The sequence below is a fragment of the Somniosus microcephalus genome, chromosome 11, assembly GCF_052327205.1.
Source record: "Somniosus microcephalus isolate GS21.2 chromosome 11, FLI_Smic_1.0, whole genome shotgun sequence".
In the NCBI taxonomy this organism is placed as follows: Eukaryota; Metazoa; Chordata; class Chondrichthyes; order Squaliformes; family Somniosidae; genus Somniosus; species Somniosus microcephalus.
In genome coordinates this window covers 7952037-7973804 of record NC_140997.1, presented here as the reverse complement: position 1 = coordinate 7973804, position 21768 = coordinate 7952037, and the positions used below count along the sequence as shown (strand labels likewise).

Genomic DNA, 21768 nt, shown 5'->3' with positions numbered 1-21768 from the left:
TAATAGGCTTGCCAGCAAAGTTGAAGCCCATGGAATAAAAGGGACAGTGGCAGCATGGATACAAAATTGGCTAAGTGACAGGAAACAGAGAGCAGTGGTGAACGGTTGTTTTTCGGACTGGAGGAAGGTATACAGTGGTGTTCCCCAGGCGTCTGTACTAGGACCACTGCTTTCCTTGATATATATTAATAAAAGAAAGACAGACTTGCATTTATATAGCGCCTTTCATGACCACCGAACGTCCCAAAGCACTTTACAGCCAATGAAGTACTTATATTTTTTGAAGTATCGTCACTGTTGTAATGTAGGAAACGCGGCAGCCGATTTGCGCACAGCAAGCTCCCACAAACAGCAATGTGATAATGACCAGATGGTCTGTTTTTTGTTGTGTTATAATTGAGGGATAAATATTGGCCAGGACACCGGGATAACTCTCCTGCTCTTCTTCGATATAGTGCCACGGGATCTTTTGCACAGTTGTTATGCTCTTTTTTGAGGCTCACAATGCAAGATGACCATTGAAATCAGAGTCCACGTTTTCTACGGAGCCAAATACCACACTGAAATGTATTATTTTGACATCTTGCAGATTCAAAGCAGCAATATCTAATGTTATTTCTGCGCAGCAGTCAATGACAGACATCCAGCCCACAGGTTTTATATCAGGAAAAGCAGCAGTGGAAGTGGCAGATTTGACCATACTGTAAAACTTCTGGCAAAAGACACCAAAACTTTAGGGCCTGAGATTGTTAGTGGAATATAGCAAACACTTCAGATAAACTGAAGGAAAGAACAGAATACTGAGCACATTATAAAACAACAGCATGTGCAAGTATGTTAGAAGCAGCCTCAAATTTTACAATACCAAAAAACTTTACAGATGTTGATTTTCCCTCCAGACAGTAATATACGCATCAAAACAGCTTATTTACTGGCAATCCATAATGAGAGGAGAGGGGGATAAAAGCACTTGTAAAAAAAGTCTTTTTCCCCCCTAAATTATTTTGCTCCCATCAGCATTCTGGAAACATCATAAACAAGGCAGATATTTTAAGAGATAAAAGGTAACTTCATAACTTATCTACAACACGTTTGAGTGTAAAATTCCAATATTAGATTGCCCTGGTCATCTTGTTGTGACTGGGCTCCCTCGGTTCACTTGCAGATCCTGACTAAGTTGGAGACTTGAATTTCTAGCTTTACTGCCCTTCCATCAATGTTATATCGTCAGAGACTCATATCCTGCAAGTTTCTACTTAATGTCAGGTGTTAAAATTACTGAGTGGGTGACCAGCAGTAGATGGAATTCAATATGGATGCGTGCAAAGTGCTGCACATGAGAATTTCTTTATAATTTGTTTTTTTTTTTAAATAAAAGAACGATATGCATATCGCATGACCGGTGTCAAAGGCGCAAAGGATAAAGCTGAAGGAAATCTACCGGTGTTAATAGACTTAGTGCTTTATATAGCTAGTCAACGGAGCAGCAATCAACAAATTAAAAGGAAGAGAGTTATAGCCAATTCAGTAGAGTACAAGTCAGAGAATGCCATGTTAAAACTGTTTAGCGGTGGAATTGGCAGTCAGACCACATCTTGTGTGAAGGCATACAGCTTCAGTCACTCAGACTACTGATTCAAAGATGAATTTGTCAAATCGGGCTGCTAACCACCTTGTTGTGAGCTGTAACGTCAGATGTTTGTAAAAACACATGAAATATAATTTATGTGCGATTAGTTTTACAGGTGAATGCTGAAGAGAAGGCCTTTTTAACACCCTGCAGTGGTGTTAAACAGAACACAACAGCAAATGTAAAGTTAACGGGTTGTGTGCGAGGAAGGCTTTCTTCAGAGTTCTTAGGTTTCCCAATTTACAGGTTGAATTCCTCAAACCAAGTTTTGTGTCTGGCTTTTAACCAAGGGTCTGAGGAGGCAGGAAGAAATTTATGTTAAAAGACCTTAGAATATCTCAGAGCTTTAAGCATACACATTTCATATAAACGTACCTCTATATCTCTCTCTGGTCGAAGTTTCAGATCTTCACAACACTCTTTGGAGAGCCTGAGCAGCATACACTCCCTGGACCTGTCTTCCACGAGTGCTTCATACACTTTTTCCTTATTCCCCTGATTCAATCCAAGACCCTTTTTTTTGCTGAGGGGCATCAGCAGAACGCTGGTGACTTTTTCCATCACTAGTCTCCCAGCAGCAGTGTCTTTGGTTATCACAGTATCACTCAACAAAACACAAGCAAACAGTTGGCCATTCTGGACATGCCGAGCAGCTCCATGATTGCCAGGGACCGCATAGGATGTCGTTATGTGCAAATTTGCTTTGACATTAAACCTAGTAAAGTACAAAGAGGAAAAATGTTAAATTAAATGGGGAACAAACCATTTTTTTTTTTTAAATCAGCTATATAAGGATACTTCCCCATCTTGTTCCCCTCCAGGAGGATCTACAGAATAATGGATGATTCTCTTACACAAAGTCGCAATCCAATTGTGAGATTTCAACAATGTCACAGAACACAACAGCGAAACTCAACTGGTTTTTATAGTCATCTGAGCCTCTTTATTTGATTAATTTTCATGCTTTTTTCTCCTCCTCTGCTCAAGACCCTGACCCTTGCCAAGTTCCACACATACTTGCGAATAACTTGGTCAAGGGACCAATCTTCATGTGTGCATCCAATGACGGCCAGCTATTTGATCATGGGGGCACCACAAATAAACCTGATCTTATCCTCACCTCATCAGACAGCTCCACGTGTGCACTTTCCAGCATGAGTCACATTAACTATCAAGACGAGGAACCCTGGCCTCAGACATCCTTTTCTCGGACCCCCTCCAAAAAAATAATAGAACCTTCCAAACTCCTTTTTTTTAAAAAAACTGGGTCCCCAACAGAGAACAATCTTCAAAACTGCATTCAAAATCTATGCATACTGAGCACTTTTTGTTGTAACTTTTACATTTAGCTAATGGAGGAGGAAAAAATGGCTGGCTGCTGGCTCAGTGAGTATATCCAGTAAGTAGCTGGGCCATACAGATAGCAAGGTCCTGGGTCTGCACACATATAGCTGAAATCAGCATGGCCCGTGGTCAAGACACTACAATTAACATCAGCACCAATGCTCCCTGTAAGCTGCGCTTTGTTCTGCGCGGCCTGTTATTTTTAATGCACGATTCCTTTAAATTTCAGCACATGCTCGGCGTTTACAATGCAAAAGCCAGTGAGCGTCCTGCGCGGGACCATTCAGATTACTGCGCGGCCACGCGCGCTCCTCAGCAGGAACATAGTTCAGCACCCTGGGTTAAGGAGGCAAAAAGAAAGCAGCCAGGATTGCCATCCAGCAACACTTGATGCCAATGTACGTGCGGGGCTAACAGCAGGTTCAGCTGGTCAACTAGCCTGCCATCACTCACTATGGAGGCTCACACGCGAGCTGTCGGCATGTGGTTGAAGCACTATGTGAACGGAGAGGAAACGAGGAGAAAAAACTGGCAAAAGAAAATAGGGGAGGAAAATAAAAATTGAGAGATTGGGATGACCATTTTCTGGGGTAATTTTGAGCTCAGCCATCCCAGGATGAGGGATCAGATCTAAAACACAGGGGTACGGTAGCATTGTGGTTATGTTACTGGACTAGTAACCCAGAGGTCTGGACTAATAATCCGGAGACGCGAGTTCAAATCCCACCATGGTAGCTGGAGGGTTTAAATAAATCTGGAATTAAAAATGCTGGTATCAGTAATGGTGACCTTGAAACTACCGGATCGTCATAAAATCCCAACTGGTTCACTAATGTCCTTTAGGTAAAGAAACCTGCCGTCCTTACCCGGTCTGGCCTGTATGTCACTCCAGACCCAGCAATGTGGTTGACTTTTAGCTGCCCTCTGAAATGGCCCAGCGAGACACTCAGTTCTACCAAACTGCTGCGATGTCAGCACTGTGGGAGCACCTTCGCCACACGGACTGCAGCGGTTCAAGGCGGCGGCTCACCACCACCTTCTCACAGGGCAACTAGGGATGGGCAATAAATGCCAGCCTTGCCAGTGATGCTCACATCCCATGAACAAATACATTAAAAAAAAATGTGTGACACATGAATTGGTACGTTGTCAAAGTTTCAGCAGAACCCCTGAGCTTTCCCGGAAAGCGAGAACGTACTTGCTTATATCTTTATTTTGTGCATTTTCCTCTATGTAGAGAAGATCGTGGAAGCGAGAATGATAGTTGTGTCTGTTCAAGGCTTTGTCTAGAACTGACCGGGTGAACAACTGGTCGGCAGCAGCGGGTATTTGATAGGTTACCAGCAGGGTCAGATCGAGCTCAGACTGCTCCTGAGGTCGGAAATCAACCACTTGTTTACAAGTCGAATCCCAGCGCTGCGACGTCGTAAGGGATTGCTGCTGGTGCTGTAGCAATGCTTCTGTACCTGACAAAAAAAATCCATTGAAATAAATCAATCTAGCTAAGGAACAGACACTCAACGCCTTCAAAATACAATTCATTTCTCCTTCATACAGGAGCGACAAAATCATTTTCTAGAGTTTCTCGTTATTGAAGTTAAACCAGGAAAAGATGCAAGAATATAGGAGAAAGAAAGAGGCAATCAGTCAATCCATCTCACTCCATCAGCTACCTTCCTCCTATTTCAATTTTCCTCCCCCAAAAATCTTCCACTTATCTCGCCACCTTATAAACCTTTTCAAAACCTCTCCCTTCGACCAAGCTTTCAGTCAAGTCTCCTAAATCTTGCATCATGGGTCACTGACCATTCCTTTCATCTATTTCATTCCTCCCTCCCTTTTCTAAAAAGCTGGCATGTGTTCTGCAGTAAAGGTGACAAATAAATAGAAATTGATGTAGTGATACAATCCTGCAGCTAATGCACGATGCAATGCATCACATCACTGACACAAACCAATATCCTACATTCCATGGCACAGCATGTTATAGCTCACACTGCAGCATGGGACCACTCCCTTGCACTGCAGTCATAAACCTGGGGGTGCCACTTCAATACTTGATTTTACAGAACTTCTAATATCTATACATTATTTCATGGTGTTGAAATGAAGACTAATCGCACCATCTCTTACTCAGACTCATTCTTTCCCAGAACCTCAACACAGGGTTTTAAAAACCAAGCTTTTCATCACTCCTTCCCAATTTATCTTGTCTTCTACTTTATTCAACTGTCGTGCAGTAGGAGCCATGGCCTTTCATCTTCGTTTAACAAAATGCAAACCGTGAAAAGCAACTGAATACCTTTGTCTGACAGTGCAGACACAGTAACTGTTTGCATCAACACGGGCTCTGATCCAAAGTCAAAAAATACGGTTTGCTGAAAATTTCCAAAAACTTCTGAAGAAAATTTGACGACAATTTGGTAAACAGGCTCCTCGATCCTGTTCTGGCCGCTTGAGTTTCGACTCCACTCTTGACATTTAGATGATATGGAATACGGATGGAGGCTGTCAGAGTCACCAGCAGCAATGGAAGCAATGTGGAAGCATGGTGTGTAGGCATTACTCAGAAATGCAACGTGGTGGAGCAACCGTGGAGGCTGTTGGAAAACAAAACAAGTATTTTATTATTTTAACTTTGCACAGATTAAAAAAGTGATTCTTGGCTGTATGGGAAACTCTCACCATCAATGAAACATAGAAAAATAGGAGCAGGAGTAGGCCATTCGGCCCTTCGAGCCTGCTCCACCATTCAATATGATCATGGCTGATCCTCTATCTCAACACCATATTCCTGCTCTCTCCCCATAACCCTTGATGCCTTTTGCTGTTCTTATAAAAACAAGTACAAAGTATTCCAACCTTCTTTTGTCCAGTTCTACTGTTTTAAGTAGTGAATGCAAAAGAAAAAATACTTGCATCTATACAGTATCTTTCGCAACCACCAGACGTCCCAAAGCACTTCACAGCCAATGAAGTACTTTTGAAGTGGAGTCACTGTTGTAATGTGGGAAACACGGCAGCCAATTTGCACACAGCAAGCTCCCACAAACAGCAATGTGATAATGACCAGATAATCGGTTTTTGTTAGGTTGGTTGAGTGATAAATATTGGCCAGGACACCGAGGATAACTCCCCAACTCTTCTTCGAAATAGTGCCGTGGGATCTTTTACATCCACCTCGGTTTAACGTCTCATCCAAAAGACAGCACCTCCGACAGTGCAGCACTTCCTCAACACTGCACTGGAGTGTTAGCCTAGCTTCATGTGTGCAAGTCCCTGGAGTGGAACATGAACACACAACCTTCTGACTCCGAGGCGAGGGTGCTACCAACTGAGCCACAGCCGACACTGGGAAATGGCTGATGAAACCACAAATATCTATCTGTAATTTGTTAAAAATGTCATGTCTGCACACACTGTACAAAACTTTACTTCCTTTTGTCAACTTTTTCTATTATAAACTCCTGAGTCCATATTTATAATGGAAACTGCCTTTGTAGACTTTTCACACTGTAGTTTTAGTTTGCTAAAACAGATTACAAAAACAGTTTGATCATTGGCTGTTTGTGGGAGCTTGCTGTGAGCAAATTGGCTGCCGCGTTTCCTACATCACAACAGTGACTACACTTCAAAAAAAGTACTTCATTGGCTGAAAAGCGCTTTGGGACGTCCTGAAAGGCGCTGCAGAAATGCAAGTCTTTTTTTTTTGCTGCCAGTGGTAGCACTGTCGGGCTTCATTTTTGCATCTCAACTCCTCAGCCTGCACTGTAGAGAACTTCCTGCACTGCAACCAACTTTACTTCTTGTATTGTGTAAGGTTTGCTATTCAACTGTAAATCATATAAAATCAAAGTATATGATATAATAGGACAGAAAGTAGGACTTCAAAATGGGATGTGAATTGTGTCCAATTGTCCTTGGGATCCACAGTCTTTTGGTATCTCACTCCAGTAGCCAATCTAGACAGTAAGCGATGGCAGGTTACTCAACTATGGAAAGAATCACAGATCCTGTTCTCACCTGATGTCCGCAAACATACTTTTCAGCAGGCTGTGGTTGCCTGTGGAACTGTACTTCATCAAGGAATCAGCTCTTTCAAGGGGGAAGAGGAGAAAATTGTGCGGGGAATAGGTCATTACGAGTGGTGCTCAAGTTCTTGATGTGAAGTTATGGCAGTCGTAGGGGAGCAATGAAGAACTCTGATCCCACCCTGTTCATGGGAACAGTTCATTTTCTGAAACTCTGAAGACTGACTAAAAGCAGAAACATGCTGATTTTTCCTCTCTCTAGTTGAGGGGTGCAAAGGCCAACTCTAGCCCTCAACTGCTTGACATGACCAAGATTCTTCATTTGTGCATTGGCTTTCATTCATATGCCTGATTTTATGGAATATGTAGCAACATTGTGAGTATGCAAGTGAGCTGAAAATGAATTCAGTTTTTTTGGAAAGTCCCCTCATTGAACTTACATCACAAGTAAAAGCAAATGTCCACGCAAAGTCATATTTTCTGCCGTCAGAGACCTGATTCAGCTCCTGACTGCATTCCACTCGCACACCCTCAACAGCCCCGCTCACCTAGTGAAGAAAATCACAAGCAAATCATCAAACAACAAAGCAAATAGTTAGTATCCACCACAAAAATGAGCCTTTGGCCTCAAGTTGATTTTGGAATGCAAAGAGACCACAATTCATGTCCATCTGTATATCATAGATGTTTAAACTGCAGTACCCAAACCCTTGGAGATCCTGAGATTATCAGACTTCTGTCCGCCAGTGACTGCATTTCCTTATTTGTTCACTAGCACGTTATTTCCGTTGCTGTGAAAAAACAATGTTTTCTACAACCATAGCACTGTTCTCCTTAGTTAGCTGAAACTGTCTTTTGGGAATTAGGTCTGGCGTACCCAGGAGAGAGGGAATATTTGCAAGGGGTTCCTGCACACAATGTTTTTAAAATGCACTGCGTGGCAGCTCCAGCACATGTACAGCGCTGTACACATTGGGTAAAGTAAACAATTCACTGACATCTGGTACTGTACAGTTTGTGCATATTTCAGTATCTGCTCCAGTGCATGTACAGTACAAACTCGCTATTTTGAATGTTCACCATAGCAGAGAAACGGACATGTGGAAGAAGAAATTGTGGTGGAAATACTAGAAATGCAGAGCTTTAAAATATTTTTTTCTGAGTTGCTGGGGTGCAGGGAATTGCAATTTTTTTTTTTTTTTTTTTTTTTAAAACCAAAAAAAAATAAACTAACAAGTTGGTTCTGAGATGGGCATTGAGGACATCTGAATTGCTGACCTTGAATTTCCATCATCCATGTTTTTATTTTTTCCTCTTGGACTCTTTCTCACACCTTATTTTGATGCTTATTAAATTTATCTGTTCGTTTTCATTTTGGATAGACCACTTAGCTTCTGGACACCACCATGTGGTGGCAATCATGGTATATTGAAACAGCTCCATGCAGTTCAGTTAAATTTCACCTTTCACTGGAAAGAACCTGGACAAGACATCTCTCCAACTGGTTCAGAGAGGAAATATCAAATCCAAACCTGAGAACTATGACGTTTGTTTAATCAGCTTCTGGACTACTTCCTATTAATTCTCATTGTACAGAATTGCAATAAGCCAAAATAGTTTCACTTTCACAAGATAATTACATTTGGCCCATCATAATTCTTCGATCCAGAGAAATCCCAACTTGCCCATTGCAGCATCCAATTATTTCTTAAATCTCCCCAGTGTCCATTGACTCCCTCAATGATTGTCGGTGTCTCCCAAATCTCTTCCCTCGACTCTCCTAACTGGAGCATGTATTTATTTTGTCTTGTTCAATTAAAATATGTTTTAGAATTTGTGACAAATATTCCTCTTTTGACCACTGCACTGCAGTGAGATGCAGAAATCAAGGGCCCAGGTCTAAATTCAGATCATTTTCAGACCTGTGTCAGATATATACAAGTTTTTGATCATCAAATTGTGAATGCCAAACAGTTGTGGGCCTTAAGCAAACTTTCCAACCCAGAAGATTCCACCAACAGTTTTAAAATTCATGAATTATGAAAAAATAAAGCCCAGTCCTGCTAACCTTTGCCAAGAAATCCATATCTAATTACAAACATACAAATTTGACAGATAAGACGACCATCTGCCCCATCAAGTCTGCCCCACACAGTCGCAATCGCACCTGAAGCATCATGATCAGACCCCCTGCTCACCAACAGATGGAAAAAAATTAGCGATTAAGTCCATAAGCTGCTAAACAAACAGGGGCTGTGTACAGTTACATAGCAACCAACCCTTATCTTGAACAGGAACTCAGTACAGTAAACAAAACAAAATCCGGCACTAGCATGGCGAGGGTTAACTGAGACAAGAGAATTGTTCTGGAAAAGAAACAGATACTTAAACGGTGGGAGAGGTAGAGCTTCTGTTGACGATCTGGATTGCATACCTTCTGGCATTGGGGACATAACCAACTTACCCAAATACAGAAAATTTAGGTGCAAATTAACAAAATCCCAGGCTTAGATACACCGACCACCAAAAAGTCTGCGTAAAGGCACTGTTGGAGTTTCATGAGCTAAACAAACATATGTAGCACCTTTAAACTAAATAGTGGTGGGGAGGATCCAGGTGAGCAGGAATTTAAAAAGTCAATGAGAAATGAGAAAGCAATAGAGCAGGATAGAGATGGGGGAAATAATAACCAGAGTGTGACAGGAAGGGACAGAATGTTTAAAAATAAGAGTGCAACAGAAAATGGGGCCAAAACAAGGAGAAATGGTAAAAGGCAAAGTTAAAAGCTCGATATCTGAATGCACGCAGCATTCGTAACAAGATAGATGAGTTGACGGCACAAACAGATACAAATGGGTATGATCTGATCGCCATTACAGAGATGTGGTTGCGAGGTGATCAGGGCTGGGAACTGAACATTCCAGACAATTCTGAAGGATACAGAAAGGAAAGGGAGGTGGGGTGGCTTTGTTGGTAAAGGATGGGATCAGTGCAGTGGAAAAAGTCTCTGGTGGGTGTTGTATCCGTGTGTTAATGGAGACACGGAATGCAGGAGTTGGTTTAACAGGTGTTTACTGGACAAAGTCTGGAGGTGAACTAACAGATACAAGAGACTATACAGGCTTATATAGCCCGAGTGGCCACTACCGGCATTACAGTACACAGGGGCTCTTAAAGGCACATACACTACAATTCCTCCCCTTCTAGACAGCCAGTACATAACATTTTAAGTAATTGTTATTAACATGTGTACAAGAACAATAATCTACACATTTGCTGCAGTTAATCAATTATAAGTCAGTCTCTCTGGAGGCTTCCTGACTCGGTCCGGATAACGCCTCGGTGGTGTAGTAGTTGTCGGTGGTGTCGTAGGTTCTTTTGGCAAGGTCGATTCGGCTTGAATGCCAGTGTCGGGTTCATCTGGTTCCAGTATCACTGGATCGGAGGTAGATACTATGGGTATCTCTGCTTCATCATTAGGCGTATAGAGTGGTGGTGTAGGTTGTCCCTTTTCGGATGACTCTATGATCTGGTCAGCATGGCGCCTTATTATGCTTTCTCCAATGTCCACGGTATACATCAGCGGTCCTAGTCGTGTGCAAATAGTTCCAGGCTGCCATTTCTCGGTACGGTAGTCCCGGGCCAAAAGTTGTTGACCTATCTGGAAGGTTCTAGCTGGCCTTGCATTCATGCCTTGAAATTGCCGGTTCTCTATGCCCCTTCTGATGTTTGGCTTGATCAAATCCAGCCGGCATCTTAGTCTTCTATTGAAAAACATCATGGCGGGAGTTTGGTTTGTAACCACGTGTTGCATTCCTGTAGGCAAACAAGAAGTTATCTACCTTATGCTGTAGATTAATGTCTTCATTACCCATGGCCTTTATGGCCTTCTTGAAGGTCTGGACAAACCTTTCAGCCAATCCATTGGTGGCGGGATGGTATGGGGCGGACGTGTAGTGCTTAAACCCATTGTTTTTTTAAGAACTTCCTGAATTCTTCGGACACAAATTGTGGTCCATTATCAGAACAGATCTGTTCAGGCAGCCCATTCCTGGCAAATATGGTCCTTAATACTGTGATGGTTTTTTCCGTGGTGGTGGAGGACATCTTTATTACCTCCGGCCACTTGGAGTGTGCATCAACCGCGATTAAGAACATTGAGTCCATAAATGGACCACCAAAGTCGATGTGTACCCTTTGCCATGGAGATGAGGGCCACTCCCATGGATGTAGAGGGGCTTGTGGTGGGGCGTTTTGGACCTTCTGGCATCCTAGACAGCCCTTGGTCATTTCTTCGATGTCTCCATCGAAACCTGGCCACCACACAAACGCTCTGGCTAGGTTCTTCATTTTCACTCCACCCAGATGCCCCTCGTGAAGCTCCTTTAGCGCTTTATCCTGGAGTTTGGGTGGAATCACCACTCTGGATCCACACATCAAGGTACCTCGGCACACTGACAGCTGTTCTCTTCTTTGCGAGAATGCTGGCTACAGTGGTTCGCCATGTGCTGGCCATCCCTTCACCGTTAAATCGTAGACTCGTGAGAGAGTCGGGTCATTTCTCGTTTCTTTTTCAATGGTAGAATTTGTTACTGGTAGACATTCCACTATGGTTGAGTGGAACATTTCGACTGGGTCCACTGTAGGTGCCTCTTCTACCGTTGGCAACGGCAGACGCGATAAACCGTCAGCATTTCCATGCTGTTTTGATCCTTTGTATTCTATGTCATATTGGTGTGGCCCTAGGAAAAGGGACCACCTCTGTAGCCTTTGCGCTGTCATAATGGGAACGCCCTTTTTAGGGTTGAATATGGAGACGAGAGGTTGATGGTCAGTCAACAAGGTAAATTTTTGTCCGTGTAGGTAATGGCTGAATTTCTTCACTCCCCATACCAGGCTGAGTGCTTCCCTGTCGATCTGGGCATAGTTACGCTCAGCTGAGTTCAATGAGCGTGATGCAAAAGCTATCGGACGCTCCGAGCCATCAGGGAATCTATGCGATAATACCGCTCCTACGCCGTAAGGGGATGCATCGCACGCCAGTCTGATTGGCAGTGATGGGTTGTAATGAGCCAAAACTTCCTTGGACATGATCAAGCCTTTACATTTATGGAAGGCACGTTTACAGTCTTCGCTCCATTTCCAAATTACTCCAGTTTGCAGCAGTTCGTTAAGAGGGTGCAGAACAGTTGACAAGTTCGGTAAAAATTTATGATAGTAATTTATCAATCCCAGGAACGACCTTAATTGTGAGACATTTTCAGGTGCTGGGGCTTTTATGACCGCTTCAATTTTTTCAGGTGACTTATGCAACCCTTCTTCGTTAATTATGTGGCCACAATACGATATTTGTTTCTGAAAAAATTCGCACTTGGGGCGATTTGCTCGTCGGCCCCGTTCTCTCAGCCTAGTGAGCACCTGCTCCAAATTGGCAAGGTGCTCGTTGTCGTTTTCTCCTGTTACAAGGATGTCGTCTAGGTAGCATTGAGTCCCCGGAATCCCTTGCAGGACTTGCTCCATAGCTCTTTGCCAGATAGCTGGAGCTGATGCTATTCTGAAAACCAGTCGATTGTACTGGTACAGGCCTTTGTGTGTGTTTATCGTGAGATACTTTTTAGAGGCCTCCTCAACCTCCATCTGTAGATATGCCTGTGCCAAGTCAATTTTGGAGAAACGTTTCCCTCCGGATAGTGAGGCGAAAATATCTTCCATCCTCGGAAGAGGATACTGTATTGTGTGAAGGACCGGGTTTACAGTCACCTTGAAGTCTCCACAGATGCGAATTTTTCTCTGTTCTTCAGATTTATCATTATTTAACGTTTTCTTCATGACCGGGACGATGGGTGTTGCCCACTTGCTCCAATCTATCTTGGATAACACGCCTGTCTTTTCTAAATTCTCCAGCTCTGCCTCGACTGCTGGACGAATTGCGTATGGCACCGGCCTTGCCTTAAAAAACTTGGGAATTGCCGCATCTTCTACTTTTATTGAGGCGGTGACGCCTTTCAAGGTTCCTAGTTCCTGTTGGAACACTTCTTTGGCGTTGGCCAAGATGTCTTTTAATCGTTCAGGTATGACGTCGTCATCATTTTTTTTCTTACTGGTCACCGTCAGTGCCTGAATGGAGTGCCAGTCTAAACGTATCTTCCTGATCCATTCACGTCCCAACAGTGGTGGACTACCATCTTGCAGAACGTATAAATACAACTTCTGTATTTCCTTGCCGTTGTGTACCACAGGCACCCTTATTTTCCCTCTGGGGTATACTTTCTGCCCCGTGTATGTTTTCAAGATAATGGATGTGTCTTTCAAAGGTATATGCGGAAATAGCCGCTCGTAATCCCGTCGACTTATGACGGTCAGAGCTGATCCTGTATCTAGCTCCATTTTAACTGGGGAACCCGCTATCGTGAGGGTAACCCAAATGGTCTGGTAATCTTCTTTGGCAATTACATTATGTAATTTGAGACAGCTTCGTCTCTTGTTTCCGGAGTCGCTATCGCCCTTCTGGTCTTCGGAGCTACTGTCCGTCATCATTTGTACCTTTCCTTATTGATTTTTTTTCTGTCAGTGGATTTTTTGTTTCCAGATCGGCATACACGTGCAATGTGTCCCATCTTTTTGCATTGCCGGCATGCTTTGTCCTTGAACCAGCAGTCCCTCTCGTCATGGGTGGATCTGCCGCAGCAATAACATCTCTCGAAACCCTGTGTCATTTCACGGGTGCCAAAGTCCTATGGCTTTTGCTGTATCTCTGCAGCTCCTCTTGCTGCTGCTTCGTATGATACAGCTACACTGAAAGCCTTGTCCAGTGTTAAATCTTTCTCAGAAAGTAACCTTTTCTGTGTTCCTTCCCTTAGGAGACCGCAGACGAATTTGTCTCGAAGAGAATCTGCCAGTCCTGCTCCGAATTGGCAGTGCTTCGACAGCTTCCTTAATTCGGTGAGGTAATCAGCGTTACTTTCATTCTTGTGCTGATTCCTCCTGAAGAATTTGAATCGTTCCGCTATCAGCAGCGGTGTTGGGTTTAAGTGCTCCTGTAGGGTATCAACAATCTCCTTAAAATTCTTGTCCATCGGTTTGGCTGGAGTGATTAAGTTTCTTAACAGCCCGTATGTCTTTGCGCCATTAGATTTAGAAGTATCGATGCCTTATCATCCTCTATTTCATTCGCTGTGCAATATACTTCCACTCTTTCCACATATGTGGTCCAATCCTCTACATCATTATCGAAAACAATAATATTGCCAGTCTTAGGCATCCTGAAAAAAAATGGTGCCTCCCACGCTTTCCTTTCTTCCCTGCCGAGAAAAAAAATGGCGCCTCCCGCGCTTTCCCGCCGCTGTTCTCCGCGGTTTTTATTTATAGAGATATTTTTAATAGTCGGAGACTCGTTTCCGCCGGACTCTCTGGGACTTTTCCCTCCCTCTGCTTGGTCCGAACGCTGACCTGCTTTGCAGAGCTGGCCGTATCTCGAGTGCTCCACCCTTCGTCTCTGTTTGCCTCCGTATTCGCTGCTCGGCCTCGCTGCAGAGCCAGCCGATCGAGCCCCAGCCCGCCACCCAGGAAGGATTATTTCAGCACCTGCCACCAGCCCGGCTAGCTGGTGAAACCACAGTTTTTTCTTTTTTTTTTTCTTTTCGACCTCGATATCCTTGAGGTGCTGCCGAATTGCAGGTAAGTCCGTTTCCAATTCGTCGCCACTGTTGTATCCGTGTGTTAATGGAGACACGGAATGCAGGAGTTGGTTTAACAGGTGTTTACTGGACAAAGTCTGGAGGTGAACTAACAGATACAAGAGACTACACAGGCTTATATAGCCCGAGTGGCCACTACCGGCATTACAGCACACAGGGGCTCTTAAAGGCACATACACCACAGTGGGCGTAGTCTACAGGACCCCTAACAGTAGCAATACTGTTGGACAGTGTATAAATCAACAAATAATGGAGGCCTGTAAAAAAAGGTATGGTAATAATCATGGGTGATTTTCATCTCCATATTGATTGGACAAATCAAATTGGCCATGGTAGCCTTGAGAAAGAGTTCATAGATGGTTTCCTAGAACAGTATGTAATGGAACCAACCAGGGAGCAGGCTATCTTGGATCTGGTACTATGTAATGAGACAGAATTAATAAATGATCTCATAGTAAAGGATCCTCTAGGAAAGAGTGATCATAACATGGTTGAATTTCAAATTCAGTTGGAGGGTGAGAAAGTTGTATCTCAAACCAGTGTCCTGATGTTAAACAAAGGCAATTACAGTAGCATGAGGGCAGAACTGGCTAAAGTGGACTGGAAAAACAAATGAAAGGGCAAGACAGTTGAAATGCAGTGGTGGACATTTAAGGAGATATTTCATAACTCTCAACAAAAATATATTCTAGTGAGAAAGAAAGATTTTAAGGAAAGGGAACCACCATTCGTGGCTAACTAAGGAAGTAAAGGATGGTCTCAAATTGAAAACGAAGGCATACAATGTTGCCAAGATTGGTGGGAGACCAGAGGATTGGTAAATTTTTAAAAACCAAAGAATGACTAAAAAAATAATAGAGGGAAGATGAATTATGAGAGTAGACTGGCAAGAAACATTAATTAAAACAGATACAGGAAACTTTGGTTTATCCGGAGGTTAACTGTCCGGAATGCTTGAGCCACCGGCAAAATTCAAGAGTCGGTTCAGTAAGTTTTTTTTTCTTTTCGTTGCTTTTTTTCCCCACCAGTCAGGCTCTGCAAGGTCTAGCTAAAGCTGTTGCTTAGCTACAGAGACGCTTGCAAGCTACGGCCGACTGTTTAGAAGAACAGGGTTTGTTGCTAGATACGGAGCTAGAGCTCCGTATGTTTTAACATTACCGCTGGTTTGTCCGGCAGTTTTGATGGGACGGCAACAGCTCGGTCCCGTCGGTGCCGGATAGCACAAAGTTTCCTGCAGTAAGAGCTTCTACAGATATATAAAAAGGAAGAGGGTAGCTAAAGTAAACGTTGGTCCCTTAGAGGATGAGACTGGGGAATTAAGAATGGGGAACGGGGAAATGGCAGAGACTCTGAGCAAATATTTTGCAACTGTCTTCACGGTAGAAGACACAAACAACATCCCAATAATGGATAATCAAGAGGCCACAGGGAGGGGGGAACTAAAGATGATCACTGTCACTAAGGAAATAGTACTTGGTAAAATAATGGAACTAAAAGATGACAAGTCCCCTGGACCAGATGGCCTGCATCCCAGGGTCTTAAAAGAAGTGGCTGCAGAGATAGAGGATGCATTGGTTGCAATATACCAAAATTACCTGGACTCTGGAGAGGTCCCAGCGGATTGGAAAACCGCAAATGTAGCACCCCTATTTAAGAAAGGAGGGAGACAGAAAGCAGGAAACTATAGATCAGTGAGCCTAACATCTGTCATTGGAAAAATGCTGGAATCCTTCATTAAGGAAGCAATAGCAGGGCATTTGGAAAATCATAATGCAGTCAAGCAGAATCAGCATGGTTTTATGAAAGGGAAATCATGTTTAACAAACTTGCTGGAGTTCTTACAGGAGGTAATGAGCAGGGTGGACAAAGGTGAACCAGTGGATATGCTGTATTTGGATTTCCAGATAAGGTGCCACATAAAAGGTTACTGCATAAGATAAGAGCTCACGGAATTGGGGGTAATATATTAGCATGGATAGAGAATTGGCTAACTAACAGAAAGCAGAGAGTCGGGATAAATGGCAAACAGTAACTAGTGGGGTGCCACAGGGATCGGTGCTCGGGCCTCAGCTATTTACAATCTACATTAATGACTTGGATGAAGGGGCCGAGTGTAATGTAGCCAAGTTTGCGGATGATTCAAAGATTGGTGGGAAAGCAAGTTGTGCAGAGGACTCCAAGAATCTGCAAAGGGATATAGACAGGTTAAGTGAGTGGGCAAACATTTGGCAGATGGAGTATAATGTGGGAAAGTGCAAGGTTATCCACTTTGGCAGAAAAATAAAAAAGCAAATTATTATTTAAATGGAGAGCTATTACAAAATGCTACAGTTCAGAGGGACCTGGGGGTCCTTGTGCATGAAACACAAAAAGTTAGCATGCAGGTACAGCAAGTAATCAAAAAGGCAAATGGAATGTTGGCCTTTCTTTCAAAGGGGTTGGAGTATAAAAGCAGGGAAGTCCTGCTACAACTGTACTGGGTATTGGTGAGACCACACCTTGAGTAGTGCGTACAGTTTTGGTCTCCTTATTTAAGGAAGGATATACTTGCATTGGAGGCAGTTCAGAGACGGTTCACTAGGTTAATTCCAGAGATGAGGGGATTGATTCATGAGGAAAGGTTGAGCAGGCTGGGCCTATACTCATTGGAATTTAGAAGAATGAGAGGTGATCTTCTTGAAACATATAAGATACTGAGGGGGCACGACAAGGTAGATGCAAAGAGGATGTTTCCCCTCGTGGGGAAATCTAGAACGCGGGGGCACAGTTTTAGAATAAAGGGTCGCCTTTTTAGAACTGAGATGAGGAATTTCTTCTCTCAGAGGGTCGTAAATCTGTGGAATTCTCTGCCCCAGAGAGCTGTGGAGGCTGGGTCATTAAATACATTGAAGGTGGAGATAGACAAATTTTTGCAAGATAAGGATGTGAAGGGTTATGGGGAGTGAGCGGGGAAGTGGCTTTGAGCCCAAGATCATCCATGATCTTATTGAATGGCGGAGCAGGCTCGAGGGGCCAAGTGGCCTATTCCTGCTCCTATTTCTTATGTTCTTAACGTAGTAGAACATCCCAAGGCGCTTCACAGGATTATTTTAAGACAAAAAATTTGACACCGAGCCACATAAGGATAAATTTGGGCAGGTGACTAAAAGCTTGGTCAAAGAGGTAAGTTTTAAAGAGAGCCTTAAAGGAGGAAAGAGAGGCGGACAGGTTCAGGCAGGGAATTCCAGAGCTTAGGGCCGAGGCAACAGAAGGCACGGCCACCAAAGGTTGAGCAATTATAATCAGGGATGCTCAAGAAGGCAGAATTAGAGGAGCGCAGATATCTTGAGTGGGGGTTGTGGAGCTGAAGGAGATTCTTCTTCTTCGGCAGTCCCTCGGACCCGAGGATGACTTGCTTCCACATTTAAAATGAGTTCTCAGGTGACTGATGAGGCCAATGCGGGACCTACAGTCTCTGTCACAGGTGGGGCAGACGGTGGTTGAAGGGGCGGGCGGGTGGGTGGGGTGCTTGGGTTGACGTGCGCTCCTTGCGCTTGGCTTCCGCTTGCTCCCGGCGAAGAGACTCGAGGTGTTCGGCTCCTTCCCGGATGTTTCTCCTCCACTTTGTGCGGTCTTGGGCCAGGGATTCCCAGGTGTCGGTGGGGATGTTGCACATTTTCAAGAAGGCTTTGATAGTGTCCTTGAAGCATTTCCTCTGCCCACCTGGGGCTCTCTTGCCATGTTGGAGCTCTGAGTAGAGCGCTTGTTTTGGGAGTCTCGTATCTGGCATGCGGACGATGTGACCCGTCCATCGGAGCTGATCGAGCGTGGTCAAAGCTTCGATACTGGGGATGTGGCCTGAGCAAGAACACGGACGTTGGTGCACCTATCCTGCCAATGGATTTGCAGGATCTTGCGGAGGCAGCGTTGGTGGTGGTACCTCTCCAGTGCTTTGAGGTGCGTGCTGTACATGGTCCATGTCTCTGAAGCATACAGGAGGGCGGTCATCAGTACTGCTCTGTAGACCATGAGCTTGGTGCCAGGATTTGAGGTCCTGGTCTTCAAACACTCTCTTCCTCAGGCAACCGAAGGCTGCACTGACACACTGAAGGCGGTGTTGGACTTCATCATCGACGTCTGCCCTTGTTGACTGTAGGCTCCCAAGGTATGGAAAGTGGTCCACGTTGTCCAAGGCCTTGTCGTGGATTTTAATAACCGGAAGGCAGTACTGTGTGGCGGGGGCAGGTGGGGAGAGGACCTTTGTCTTACGGATGTTTAGTGTAAGGCCCACATTCTTGTACGTGTCGGTGAAGGTGTTGATGATGGTTTGGAGTTCGATCTCCGAGTGTCCGAGGCCGGGACCCAGGAGCGAGGACGAGCCCAGCAGAGAGGTCAAGGCCCAGGGGTAGCGCAGCATGGACCAGCAGCGGGGTCGGGGCCCAGGGACGGTGCGGCACGGGCCAACAGCGAGGTCGGGAGGACCACTGTGCATCCTATGAAACCCAGGCAGAGAGGAGCAGCGGGAAGGAGGGAGGAGGACAGTAGCAGTGTGTTTGCCTGTGTGCGCTTGGCCGTTGCAGCAGAGCCTGGTCTCCAATCGCCTTGGATCCCCTTGCCATTGGACCAAGACCTTGCTCTGCTCTGAAGGAGATTACAGAGATAGGGAGGGGCGAGGCCATGGAGGAATTTGAAAACAAGGATGAGAATTTTGAAAATGAGGCGCTGCTTAACCAAGAGCCAATATTGGTCAGCGACTTCCAAGCAGAGAGCCCTGGTAAAGTGCCTGCTGCTCGTCATGCTTGGACCAAGCTACCTATTAGGACATGAAGTTACAGAATTATATGGAGCTGTGCAGAAGAATCCCAGCCCCCTGTGACAAGAGGGCAGAAGATGGGAGGTCGGCCAGGAGTGCGTTGGAATAGTCAAGTCCAGAGGTAACAAAGGCATGGATGAGGGTTTCAGCAGCAGATGAGCTGAGGCAGGGGCGGAGTCGGGCGATGTTTCAGAGGTGGAAATAGCCAGACTTAGTGATGGCCCTGATATGTGGTCGGAAGCTCATATTGGGATCAAATATGACACCAAGGTCTCTTACCCCACTCCCCAACCCCACTGCCACCCACCCCCACCAATGACCCAGGCTGCCTGGTCAATCATCGACAGTGCTGTGGGAAACTGTGGACCTGCCTTGTCCCGTGATGAGATGAGTGTCTGCCACAGAGGACAAACTCTGTTCCAATCTTCTATCAGCTTGGGCCCTTTTCAACCCCAGAGTCCACATACCATTTCTGAGCCTCCCCACACACCGAATGATGAGGGGACAGACTCGCATGCGCAGAGAGATCACCGTTTCTGCAAATTGCCTGCAATCTGGTAAATCTAATATGCAAAGAAGTGTGCAACAGAAAATAGATACAAGGCTACACCAAAAGTGCTGTGCAAACAAAAGCATTTTATCTTACCACTCTGTCTGGACTTGGGCTATTAATCCATTTCTCGATCAATCTTTCACTATAATTGCCACCTTGCTGTTGCTGCTCCCTTTGCTGCTGATACTGAAGCCGTCTGTAAGCATGTCGTTCTCTCCATTCTACCAGCTCAGTGTCAGAATGAGCAAACACACAGAAGTCCTCAAAATGGCATGCTCCACATTCCAAATATCTATGCCAGAGTGAAATGTTGAGAGCAGACATTAAGCCCAATCCAATAAACATATAAATCAAGTCACAACCATGATCTAATATATCATGACGTTCTCTAAGCAACGCTAGCATTATTCTCTATCGGTGAAGTGCCATGGGACATTTCTAGGTTAAAGGCACAATATAAATCCACGCTGTTGTACAAGCCAGCTGCTATTCTATAGTGACGCGACCTTATCTAGATCAACTTGTACCTGAAAACTTGCATACAACGTAACTGCAAAAACTGGTTTGAAAATTGATTTTAAAATCCTGACAATGTTTTATAACAGTGTCACTTATGCCAAGGAATAGGATTGAGCATTGCCATATTCCACAGTTCACCACACAGGACTGAAGCATGGAGAATTGCAGACAGAAAAGCCATGAAACCCCAAGAATAGCTGATAGAGGGAGAATTAGAGAGAGAAAATTAGAGTTATGTGACGTAGAGAGAGTTTTTACCCATTCTCCATAAAGTTGGTGAAACTGCTCTGTAAGGTTAAACAAATATTTGAGTTAAATAAACATTTGAGCTACACTAGTGTACTCCATGGGATGACTGTAAAATATCAATTATCAGCACAGTACAATATTAACGGAACAACTTGCATTTATATAGCGCCTTTAACGTAGCAAAACATCCCAAGGAACTTCACAGGAACGTTATCGATCTAAATTTGACACCGAGCCATATGAGGCGATATTAGGGCAGAGAGGTAGGTTTTAAGGAGTGTCTTAAAGGCGCAAAGAGAGGTAGAGGGGTTTCGGGAGGGAATTCCTGAGCTCAGGGCCTCGGCAGCTGAAGGCACGGCCGCCAATGGTGGAGCGATTAAAATCAGGGATGCACAAAAGGCCAGAATTGGAAGAGCGGAGAGATCTCAGAGTTCTGTAGGGCTGGAGGAGGTTACAGAGATAGGGAGGGGCAAGGCCTTGGAGGGATTTGAAAACAAGGATGGCAATTTTAAAAATCGAGGCACTGCTTAACCGGGAACCAATATCGGTCAGCGAGCACAGGGTGAGTAGAGCTTGGTGCAAGTTAGTATACAGACAGCAGAGTTTTGGATGAGCTTAAGTTTATGGAGGGTGGAAGATCAGCCAGGGGTGTGCTGGAATAGTCAAGTACACAGGTAACAAAGGTATGGATGAGGGTTTCAGCAGCAGCTGAGCTGAGGCAGGGGCAGAGACAGGCGATGTTACGGAGGTGGAAACAGGCCTAAATTAGTTATGCCACAGATACGTGGTCGGAAGCTCATTTCAGGGTCAAATATGACACCAACGTTGCGAACAGTGTGGTTCGGCCTCGGACAGCTGCCAGGGAGAGGAACGGAGTCGGTGGCTAGGGAGCGGAGTTTGTGGCGGGGACCAAAAACAATGGCTTTGATCTTCCAAATATTTAGTTGGAGCAA

At 44.6% G+C, this 21768-nt stretch overlaps 1 protein-coding gene across 2 annotated transcripts in view; it reads right to left on the bottom strand.

Moving 5' to 3' along the window:
• Nucleotides 1-21768, bottom strand: part of LOC147110285 (ATP-dependent RNA helicase with zinc finger domain-like) — a 332514-nt gene that overhangs the window by 260631 nt on the left and 50115 nt on the right. For both annotated transcript variants that reach the window (XM_086000110.1, XM_086000111.1), the window contains exons 8-12: nucleotides 20141-20339; nucleotides 7446-7553; nucleotides 5277-5574; nucleotides 4173-4440; nucleotides 2006-2345 (exon numbers count right to left, since the gene is read on the bottom strand). In XM_086000110.1, the coding sequence (XP_085856236.1) occupies nucleotides 2006-2345; nucleotides 4173-4440; nucleotides 5277-5574; nucleotides 7446-7553; nucleotides 20141-20339 (1213 nt within the window). The remainder of the gene's footprint in view (nucleotides 1-2005; nucleotides 2346-4172; nucleotides 4441-5276; nucleotides 5575-7445; nucleotides 7554-20140; nucleotides 20340-21768) is intronic.